The sequence below is a fragment of the Rhinolophus ferrumequinum genome, chromosome 15 (genome assembly GCF_004115265.2).
Source record: "Rhinolophus ferrumequinum isolate MPI-CBG mRhiFer1 chromosome 15, mRhiFer1_v1.p, whole genome shotgun sequence".
NCBI lineage: Eukaryota > Metazoa > Chordata > Mammalia > Chiroptera > Rhinolophidae > Rhinolophus > Rhinolophus ferrumequinum.
Genome location: NC_046298.1, coordinates 48250782 through 48262895, shown reverse-complemented (window position 1 = coordinate 48262895; position 12114 = coordinate 48250782). Strand labels below are relative to the sequence as shown.

Below are 12114 nucleotides of genomic sequence, written 5' to 3'. Positions count from 1 at the left end.
GGATCTATTTGAGGAAATAATGACTGAAAACTTTCCTAACCTGATGAAGGAAACAGACATACAAGCCCAGGCAGCACATAGACTCCCCAAAAATATGAACTCATATCAAGACACATTATAATTAAAATGGCAAAGGTTAAAGTCAAAGAGAGAATCCTAAAAACAGCAAGAGAAAAGCAGCTAATTACCTACAAGGGAACTCCCATAAAACTGTCAGCTGATTTCTCAGCAGGAACATTGCAGGCCAGAAGGGATTGGCATAATCTCTTTCCAAGTAATGAGAAGCTAGGACCTACAACCAAGACTAATCTACTCAGCAAGGCTATCATTTAAAATTGAAGGACAGATAAAGAGCTTCCCAGACAAGAAAAAGCTAAAGGAGTTCATCACCACCAAACCGGTATTATAAGGAGTCTTAGAGAGACTTCTTTAATGTAGAAAAAAAGATAAAAATATGAATAATAAAATTGCAATAACTACATATTTATCAACAATGACTTTCAATGAAATGGATTAAATACTTCAATCAGAAACATAGGGTGGCTAAATAGAGAAGAAAACAAAACACATATGCTGCCTACAAGAGACTCATTTCAGACACACACAGACTGAAAGTAACGGGATGGAAAAGGTTATTTCATGAAAATGGAAAAATAAAAAAAGCTGAGGTAGCAATACTTATACCAGACAAAATAGACTTTAAAACAAAGGCTGTAAGAAGAGACAATGAAGGATCTAGTAATTTCACTTTAGGGTATTTATCCAAAGAAACTCAAAACGCTATTTCGAAGGCACATGTGCATCCATATGTTCATTGCAGCATTGTTTACAATGGCCAAGATGTGGAGGCAGCCTTAGTGCCTGTCAACGGAAGAATGGATTAAGAGGAGGTGGTACATATATATACAATGGAATATTGCTCGGCCATGGAAGGGAATGGGTTCTTGCTATCTGTGGTGGCATGGATGGACCTGGAGGGTACTGTGCTGAGTGGAGTATGTCAGAGAAAGAAAGATGCAATGTGATTTCGCTTATATGTAGAATCTAAAGAACAAAATACACAAACAAAACAGAAAAATGTTTTTCTGTGAAAAATGCTACTCTAGTAGATTTTAAAAATATACACTTGAATTTATCCTAATATTTTGTATTAGAGCTGGGGGAACTTGCTACACTGATACTTCATTTCAAATACTGATTAAAGTTAAAAACCATAGCTTACCATAGACACCTGAGATTACACAGTGGTTTCTTCAAGGCGTCACACAGAAACTTCAGTCCAGTGATTCCGACATGATTCAGCCCCAGGTCCAAGTGTGTAAGGCTTGAATTTTGTTGTAGGAGCATTGAGAGATTAATACAGCCATCACTGGTTATGTTGCAGTAGTATAGCCTAAAAATCAATCACATGAACAAAAAAACTATGTTAGTCCTCACTGGTGTGATGCACTAAAACCATGATTGTTGGCCTCAAGCCACGGGTTTTAAACAAATGTGGAGACAATGGGCACATGGAAAGGAAATCACGGGGTGGTGTGGCAGTTAGAGCAATGCCCCCGTTCTCCCCACCAAAGATGTCTACGTCTTAATCTCTGGTTTCTGTAAATACATTCCATTACATGAAAGGGGACTTTATGGATATGATTGAGTTAAAGGTCTTGAGATGGGGAGATTATCTGAGTGGGCCCAAAGTAATCACAAGGACGCTTATAAGGAGGAGCCAAGGGAGTCAAAACCAGCAGGGAGACAGAAGGACACTTGAAGACACTACCTACTGGCTTTAAAGACAGAAGAAGGGGCCACGAGCTGAGGGATGTGTGTGGCCTCTAGAAGCTGGAAATAAACAGACTCTCCCCTGGAACCTCCAGAAGGAATGCAGACTTGCTGAGAGCTTGATTTTAGCCTGGTGAGACCCATTTTGGATTCCCAACTTCCAGAACTTTGAGATCATGAATTTGTGCTGTTTTAAACTTCTTAGTTTGTGATAATTTGTTACAGAAGCAATAGGAAACGAATACAAGTTGTCTATATTACTTCTACTTGGACTATGGGACAGAGAATATCATCTTGCCTTGGCCTGCCACCTTCTATTAGGGGAAGTGACCAATTATATTTCCTAAATCAAGTTACGAGTAAGGTAGTATCTCAGATGTGGAAGACACCAGCTCTGAACCAAACATGTCTAGTATTAGGATCCTAGATATCAAGTATCTAACTATACAGAATATCAGTGACATTTCACCTTTTTTTTTTTTTTTGCTTTCTCCTGCCTTACTATTAGAGTTTTGAACTTAGTTATATGAGTAGAAAAGCAGAGATGACTGAAGTTATCACTGGCTGCTGCCATAGGTAGACACATTATCCTTAAAAATGTCTGTGCCCTAATGCCCTGGACCTGTGACTATGTTACCTTCCATGGCAAAGGGAACTTTGAAGATGAGATTAAGAGGAAGGAGTTGAGGTGGTGAGATTACCCTGGATAATCTCAGATACCCCAGAGGGCCTGAATCTAATCATATGAGTCCTTTCTTGCTGAAGTGAAGAGAGATGTGAGGTGAGGACTTGGCCCACCATTGTTGGCTCTGAAGAGGGAGGAAGAGGGCCAGGAACCAAGCAGTGCACTGGTCTTTAGAAGATGAGGTTAGCTCTCAGCTTGCAGCCAGCAAGGACAGAGGGACCTCAGTTCTGCAACCACAAAGAACCCAATTCTGCCAACAGCCCAATAAGCAAAGGAATGGATTCCTTCTTATAATTTCCAGAAAGGGACACAGCCCCGCTGACACTTAGGTTTTATCCCAGTGAGATGCGTATTGGTCTTCTGACCTACGGAATTATAAAATCATGTTATGCCTATAAGTTTGTGGTAATTTGCTACAGCGACAATAGACTGCCAACAAAGCAGCTTTTTTATTTTAATGAACTCTAAGTGACCTTGGCTTCCACATAGGCCCCCATGATGTGGCCAGGTCCCAGGGAACAATGGTCATGTGCTATATCTGGGGATGTGGGACCACAGGCAGCCTTGGTGCCCTTGTTCCCCAAGCAAAGCACAACAGCAGCCAAGGGCCCCAGGACCTGGAGGGACAATAGGAATGGATGACAGATTTGAGGGTGACCCACATGGAGTGAGAGGACGCAACTCCCATGGCTTGGTAATTTATAAATTTATAGAAACTTCCATGACTGTGGGGTAACAGAGGAAGGCCCAAGCAAATGAAGCTTTGACAACTTAGCAAAATGGGAGGACACAGATAAAAACAAAGCTCAACTGAGGTTTAGAAAGAAAAGGACTTGACCTACATTTCCCGTGATTCATACCTTCTACAGGGAGGCAAACTTGATGGGGTTTAATGTCTAAGTCTCAGTTTTCTTGTCTGTAAACTGGGAGAGATGAGGATTTGTTTTATGAGGCTGGAGGATTAAATGAAATAATCTTTGGCAAGACTTCAGCACAGTGTCTGGCACATACTAGGTGCTTAACAAATGTTGACCATCACTATTTTATTTTTTCTGTTTAGATGCCTTGGATGGCAGCGACTTCTAACATAACTTGATTTGAAGAAAGGGCTAGTGGGTGGGTGGCATCTTATTTTCTATGGTACTTTATATTACTATAGTGTTTGGGGACTTAGGTAGGGAAAGTATCTTTTCCTTCTACCTTTCTCCAACCATCAACTAAATAGTTCATGAAATTTTAAGTGAGTAAGTAGTTTTCAGAAACTGGGTGCCTTAAGGAATAGCTGAGATTAAAACTAGTTTATAGGAAAAGTTGACAGTTACGGGCCAGCCCAGTGGCTCAGGTGGTTGGAGCTCCGTGCTCCTAACTCTGAAGGCTGCTGGTTCGATTCCTACATGGGCCAGGGGGCTCTCAACCACAAGGTTGCCGGTTCAACTCCTCGAGTCCCGCAAGGGATGGTGGGCAGCGCCCCCTGCAACTAAGATTGAACACTGCACCTTCAGCTGAGCTGCTGCTGAGCTCCTGTATGGCTCAGATGGTTAGAGTGCGTCCTCTCAACCACAAGGCTGCTGGTTCCACTCCCGCAAGGGATGGTGGGCTGCGCCCCCTGCAACTAGCAATGGCAACTGGACCTGGAGCTGAGCTGCGCCCTCCACAACTAAGATTGAAAGGACAACAACTTGTCTTGCAAAAAAGTCCTGGAAGTACACACTGTTCCCCAATAAAGTCCTGTTCCCCTTCCCCAATAAAATCTTAAAAAAAAAAGTTGACAGTTACTACCTACTGGAGGTGATTTTGTAGATAGCAAGAAGAGCAGACATGTTAACAGTGACTAATATCTCTGAATAGAAACAGTGCAGTCCCAATTCCTGTTTAAAAATTTGTCCTATGATTTTAGTATTTACAGGAGGAGTATATTGAGTTTTTTGGCAAATAATGTCACCTACACCCAACTGCAGGTAAAGCTTATGTTACATAGTTCTAAGAACATACATTGAAAAAAAAAAAAGCCAACCCTGGAAACCAGCTACATCCTCCAAATTCCTATAGAAAGTTAACATCACTTGTAATTATTTTTTCTACCACCACATCCCACCAGATCTAACCATCAGCATCCTAATTGGGGTATTAGTATAAATTATTAAGTGCTTGCAACTATCTTACTGGAATCTGGTATATACGTGTACACACACACACACACACAGCAGGGACTTACACCAGAGTCTGTAGCTGACATTCGGGGTAACTCAAGCCTTCACACAGAAGTTTCACCCCGTGATTCCCGAGTGCATTCTTTGCCAAGCACAGGTGTGTCAGCCTCTGGTTGACAATCAAAGCAGAAGAGAGCTCCTTGCAATAGGCTTCTGTAAGGTGACAGTTTTCCATTCTGTGGAAGCACCACATATATGTTGAGATGGTGAGAACATTGCCAAGGCCCAACCTTCTTGGCTGCCTCCAGATACTAGAGACCTCAGCTACGGCCCTTCTTACTAATTCCACATCCTGTCAATCATGTGCTAGTGATCACAGTCACGAAGAACAGGAATGAGAGAAGAATGAGACCCATGGAACCAACAATGTGAACCAGGGTCTACATCAGTAGGAGGTCGCATACAGGTTGCCCAGCACATCTGGGTATTACCATTGCTCTTCTCTAAAACTGGAAGATGCTCCCTGGGAAGAGAGGAGAGACTTACGACAATCTCTGCAGGTAGCACTTTGGGTGTCTCAGAGTCATGTACAGCAAGTGGGCGCCCTCATCGAGGAGCTCATTTGCTGTGAGGTTCAAACACGTGAGGGACTGGTTGTTTTCAAGAGAGGAGGAGAGATCAGCCCATTGCTGGGCGCTGGCAGAACACGATACCAACCTGCAGGAGAAATGGGAACAAGTCATTGTTGAGAACTAAACACTGGATAGTTGTCTCCAGCGTCATCCCTCATTCCACTCTGTTATGTCACACTCTGGACTAAATGGTCTGGAGCAGTCCCTGGGCCAGCAACATGAGCATCATCGCAACAAGCTAGAAAGGCAAATCCTCAGAAACTCTGGAGTCCAGTGATTTATGTTTTAAGGTGCTCTGCAATCACCCAGAAGGTGTCTTAAAACAAATTCTTGGACCATATATCTAGAGTCTGATTGAGAAGATCTAGGTGAAACCCAAGAGTTTGGATTTTAATAAGTTCCCAGGTAACGTGGTCACTGCTGGTCTACATGTTGAGAACTAATTATTTGGAAATCCAGTCAATCAAGCATATCATGGTACAATGGCACCGATATTCAGTTCTTGGAGATGGATATTCTTATTATGTACAAATGGAATTTCACTGGAACACTATGTATATCCTCATGGGGTAAGAGGTTTCTAAAAAATTCTGGTTCCTCCATTTACTATATATGAAAATGGAGGTCAAGTTAACTTAACTTCGTTAAACCTCATTTCCATCTTTAAGTTGTCAATACGTCATACCTTCATGTTGGGTATTTAAAATGGATAATTCACATGAAATGCCATGTGAAATATATGCCACATAGCTAAAGTTCACGAAAATTCAGCTAAAACATGTTCTTCTCTTAGAGTCTCTACTAGAATAGAGGAACCAAAGTTAATGTCAACTTCATTCACTAAAATAACCTGAACTTATACGGAGTCGTCCCTTTCCATTTTGGGTATCCATTTATTCAATGAGAAACAATTTAGTGACTGAAATCTTCTAATGACACAATTTATTTTTTTGGTGAATCCTTACAGGAAAAGAAAGAAAGGTCATTAGTGATGGTCAGTGATGATAGTACCTACTGTTGAATCCATATGTGCTTGGATGGTTGCATTCAATCTTCAAGTCCTATGACATGTGCATTATTCCACTCTACTAGTGGGGAGAAGACCTAGACAGACCAGGACTCTATCAGTAGAGGAAGAACCCCAATTTGAGACCAATAGATCACATTAAACTGTGTTCCTGTTACTACTCAAATGTCACGTGAGGATCAGTGGCACCTCATGATGAGTGGTCATCATCACCAGAGCAACCCCATGGAGAACTCCCCAAGGGAATGTCTCTCAAACCAGGGCACAACTAGGAAAGGGAAAGCCTGATGCTCCTGAAGTGCCCTTGCCTGGAAAGGATGAAGCCGGTAGCTGGCATTCTGAATCATGACATAGGAGAAACATGAATCATAAACAAATGACCCCTGATGGAGGATGTTACCCAGTTTCTGGGAGTTTTTTTGGACGCAGGGCTATTATGTACAGTTGTCCTGGTGTTTAGCGATCAACACAAGTAGAAACTAAACTGCAGCCCATTTTCTATTCTGGGACATGTGGCCTGAGGGGTGCTGTTTCCTATCAGAATAAGATTTTTTTTCTAACTTACATGGAAGATTGCTGGATAGGTGTGCCTGCCGCAGTTCTGTTTATATCTGAGGGTTCTTAGTGATGGTGCGATATACCTGAGATATTGCAGATGACACTTTGGGTGCCTCAAGACCTCACACAACGGGGGAAGCATGTCATTCTGGTCGTTTCCTTGAAGGGTCAGATGCGTTAGAGTCTTGTGACCACCAAAAATGATGCAGAGATTCCGATAAGCATCAGCTGGGGAAATATTTTTGAGGCTGGGGCAAAGAAAACAAAAGTGAGAGCTGGAGTTTCTCTAGCTGTACTGCATATACATAGAAACAAAGGGCTGCAGTATGTTTAAACATTAGAAACTAGCGTTTTCACATTTTCACCTTTTTTGAGGTATTACCGACAAATAAAAATTGTATATATTTAAGGTTCATGACAATGTTTTGATGTACGTGTACCTGGTGAAATCATCACCACAATCAAGGTAATCAGGGCATCCATTTCCTCCCGCAGTTACCATTTCCTGTTTTTCTTTTGTGATGAGCACACTCAAAATCAACTCTCTTAGCAAATTTCAAGTGTACAACTCAGTAGGTTAACTATCATCACATTGCGGTTCATTAGGTCTCCAGAACTTACTCATCTTGCATATCCGAAACTTTGTTTGGAAGCTTCATTTTCTTTAGTCATCTCAAACTTTTGCCAAGGGGAAGTCAGTCATGAGTCATCACTCCACACAAAAGCTGTTCTATGGCTTTTTGAAAAAGATAAGGAAGGGTTGCCCCCATCCCCTTTTTAAAGATATTTTAAAGTTTTTTTTTTTTTTTTTTTTTTTTAGTTTCAGATGTCAGATGTACAAAACAACATGATTAGACACTTACACCCCTCACAAAGTGATAACCCCCTTCCCAGTCTGCGGTCCCTCTGACATCGTATATATCTGTTACTATATCATTGACTATATTCCCTATGCTGTACTTTACATCCTCTGACCATATAAATTGCCTTCAGAATGATTGTGCCAATTTATAATGTCATCCATTAGAATAAAAGCCCAATTTCACTGAAAAAAATGGAAATACTTCAAGTTTCAAATGATGCAGTTGGTAAGTTTATAGCATTTATGCTTCTGAAGTGATTAAAGCTTAAAATCGCACTAAAAAAAAAAAGGAAAGGAAGGGGAGTGTCTCTTTTCCTGAAGTGGTAGCAATGGGCCACTATGTCCTGCTGAATACTTTGGGTCCAAGGAACGGTCTTGCATTTAGAATCAGAATTGCATGGCTGATGTACGCCTAAGTGGGCCAGGGCTGTTACTTCTCTACATTGAGAAAGAAAAATATCCAAGATGATACCTGCAGCTTGAGAAAATCTCCTTGATATCAAGGCTTTCTTAGCTGACTACATCGTGTTTACTCTCCTTCCCCAAACCTCTTCTGTAGCCTCCCCCACTCTCCACTTGCCCAAATTTAAGTTTGCAGGACCTTCCCAGAACACTAGCTACCAAGTGAAGACTCTGAAACACTGTCTTACTTATGTGGACAAAAGCATGCTCTGTTCTGAATATAAGTATTTAAATCATGTAATTACTGTTTTCTGGGGCTTTCTTTCCAACTTTATCCAACTATTTACATTTCTTCATCATATTCAGACAGACATACCCAGTCCAAGTAAATTTTAATGCTCAAGCCTGTCTCAGCACTTTATCAGTGGTTCCCAGCCAGGGTGATTTTGTAGGTTCTGGGGACACTCAGCAATATCTGGAGACATTTGTGGTTGTCACAAGTGGGGGTGTGCAGGGGCTACTGGCATCTGGAAAGTAGAGGCCAGGGAGGTTGCTGAACATCCTACAGTGCACAGGACAGCCCCCCACAACAAAGGAATACCCAGCCCAGATGCCAGCACGGTTGAGAAGTCCTGCTCTACGTACAGCTCTACTGTTGTCATAAAAGGAGTAAAACTGTCCCCAGGATCTTAATGTTTCTTGCAGTGTTTTGCAGATGTACACATCACATTTCACATCATATTAAAATTACTTTATATGAGAAAAGCAGAATGGTGGTTGCCAGGGGCTGGGGAGAAGGGATAAAGGGGAATTATTATTTAATGAGCACAGAGTTTCAGTTTTGCACGATGAAGAGTTCTGTAGATGGATGGTGGTGATGGCTGCACAACAGCGTGAGTGTGCTTCATGCCACATAACTGCACTCTCAACAATGGTTAAGATGGTAAGGTTCGTGTTGTGCACATTTTACCACAATAAAAAACTGGAAAAAATTACTGTATATGATTTTCTCAGTAGACAAATTTAAGGACCAGACCATCTCAATTCCTTGTGTGTTGAGTACCCGGTTGGGGTTTGGGACAGGAATTCAAATATTGCTCCAGTGAGCTTGGCCATGCCCCAGGGGTTTGAATCTGGGTATTAGCTTCTACTTACACCACTTTCTGGAGATTACAGGTAGCATGGGCTATGTTTTCACAAAGAATCCTCACTGATGAGGTACTGAGGAAGCTCTGACTGATGTTCAGAAATATCAGATTCTTGTTTGAGCCAAACATGGAACAAAGGTCCATCCAGAAAGGGAGCACGTGTTGATCATTCTGGGACCTACAGAGAAGAGATGAAGGTGGGAGTTTACCAACTATTGCTGGAGAGAGAACTAACATTTTTGTGTTGTCGTGAAAGTATTTAAGGCTGCTCTGGGCATACCCCCTTAATAGACAAGTACAACTCTGAAAGTTGGATGATTTAATCACTTAGCATCACTATCAGACAACTCATCACCTAAGACAGAGAAAAAACTAAATGCATTTTTTGCACAACAATCTGACCGAGCATTAGAATAAGTCAAAATTCTTAGCATCTCCTTGATAAACGATTGAGAGCAATATCACCGCTGATAAAAGATTGAGAGTAAAATGCACATCAATAGAAGATATTAGAATGTAGGATGTTATGTCCATATACACAATAGTCTCAAGCTAATTTACAATGATATTTGCTGACCTAAAATGATGTCCATAAAAACTTGAGAAAATATAATCTTTAAGTGTTTATGTATTCATATACACAGACTTCTCAAAATTTATTTTGTTCTGGTGGTTGCTTCTGGGTGGTAAGTTTCCTTATGTTTTTCAATATTGCTTTAATTTTCTATTTATATAGGGGATCTTTGTATTCAGAAAAAATATTTTGATTTTTAGGAAAATGGTGAGGGCACTTGAAACCATTATTTGTCCAAAAGATAAGGCATTTTAGTTATTGATGAGGGGATACTGTGGAAACTAATAAGAGTAGTCTAATATCTGAAGGTTTTCATGGGGAAAAACAAAAGTAAAAGTGCTCAAGGAATAAAAGTAACCTAGTTAGTTAAATATAATCATAGAAAAATGTAATTGACAGAAGCAGCTAGTATTAGGCTCATATGTGCTAAGCACATTTTAGAATTAGACATATTTAAAACATTCGACTCTGAAATAGGGGGTTACTGTGGCTACTTGGAGATAATGAAATGGAGGCACAGGAAGTATCTAACACACCCCATGTCACACAGCTAGTAACAGAGACAGAACTCAAAGTCAGACTATACTATTCCAACACAGGTTCTCACTTCCTACCATCTGCTACTTTTTAGCTTGTAATGGAGCTAAGCTGATTTCAAAGCAAGGCAGTCAGTTTTAAGAGTCTACAATTTTATCTGAATAATCAACTTATTATTTTCAACCCAGCCTCTAAGCCTTTTGAGGTTGGTCACTCAAGTTACTCTGTCTTCTGAGGAACATTGTTCGCCCTCCTGAGAAGGACAAGATTATACAAGATCGTGTTTGGGGGATGTTTTTTCCAAGGCACTAAATAAGAGGTGATTTTATTGTGTCAATGTGAACATCTTCTTAAGATTCAGAAGACCTGAAGAAGACATGAAGAATTTCTAAAGGCAGGAGGCTTCATTAGTAGACTTGATTGAATAGGAGTCTACACAAAGTTGACATTTTATGATTTGACGTAAGAGAAGAAAAGATAAATCAGACAGAACTTAGATTCTCTTAGCTCTAGTACCCCTGACTGTTTTAAGACTATGTTACCCCTTTACTTTTACTAGTGTGCTTTGATGAAAGGCACATTTAACATAAATGACCTTGTTATAAATTTATAGGCAACACGAGGAGGAAAAGTTGTTATGTACCTAGAATTCGTGACTTTTCAGAGAGCGTGGTTAATATGCTCCAGGGAAAAAATTAAAAGACCGTGTAGGGTTTAGTGTTAGCAATGGTCCTGTCAAGATAAGATAAGCCACTAAGTAGGGCACCATCTTCTTATGACCCTGCTACTGCAGGAAGTGATTCAATCAGAAAAATATCTCACAATTTAACTACCATCTTGGGAGTTATAGGTCAACAAAGCTATGGATCTGCTGTGATGGGTAGACAGAAAGGGAAGTGGCAAAAGGCATATGAAAGAAATTTCACGAAGAGCATGGGTTTGCATTATAGACCAGAATCATCAGAATCAAATCTAAAGCTATCCATTTCCTCCTTCTTTTTCTCAGACAGGAACGCCAAAAACCAGGCAACCAAACTAATGTTAATTAACTGCCATTCATCACTGGTACCTTCATAGGTTTTACCCATACCAAGGTTAAAAAGAAACAAAAAGAAAAATAAAGACTATTTTGACTTGGGCTGTTAGATGGAAGAGAGAGGAGGTTATTGGTGCAATTTCTTTTTCATTCAAAGCATCTCTTAAATCATCCTCCTGCTTTTGGATGAGAGAAGAAAAAAAATCAGGATATGGATGAAGGGATAAGGTCTGTGGACTGCTAGTTATCCATAAGGTAGAGAAATATTCATGACAAGCTGTCATGGGTTTAACCCAGCCTGGGGGTAACTCAAGTTTATGACTCTTTACACGAGATGAAGGAATATGAGGGAATATAAAGGGAATAGGTAAAACAGACACCTTTACCAGGAAAGAAATGAGGGCAATTTTATTTTGACCCAGTAAATATTCATGGAGATTTCAGATGACAACCTAGGAGTGAGGAAGAGGTGAGTTGATAAGATGTTGATAAGATGTCAGTGTGTTGGGGGATATTATTCACCACCATGAGGTAATGACTTTGGATTGTAACTCAATAGACTGGATTACAGCCTTTGTAACTCAATAGACTTGAGTCCTAACGCCAGTCAAGCACTCTTTTCTGAGGCGAGTATCTTCACTTCAACATGGAAGATTACACGCTTCCAGTAACTGTCAGTCTAGAAACAGTATTTGGAAACTCTATATGAGCTCAGTCGATGTTACTTGAG

At 40.5% G+C, this 12114-nt stretch overlaps 1 protein-coding gene across 1 annotated transcript in view; it reads right to left on the bottom strand.

Moving 5' to 3' along the window:
- The window catches only part of NLRP2 (NLR family pyrin domain containing 2), a 63200-nt gene that overhangs the window by 24050 nt on the left and 27036 nt on the right, over window positions 1–12114 (bottom strand). Inside the window, exons 8-12 of the mRNA XM_033129292.1 lie at window positions 9245–9415; window positions 6909–7073; window positions 5155–5325; window positions 4674–4844; window positions 1223–1393 (exon numbers count right to left, since the gene is read on the bottom strand). Of these exons, the coding sequence (XP_032985183.1) occupies window positions 1223–1393; window positions 4674–4844; window positions 5155–5325; window positions 6909–7073; window positions 9245–9415 (849 nt within the window). The remainder of the gene's footprint in view (window positions 1–1222; window positions 1394–4673; window positions 4845–5154; window positions 5326–6908; window positions 7074–9244; window positions 9416–12114) is intronic.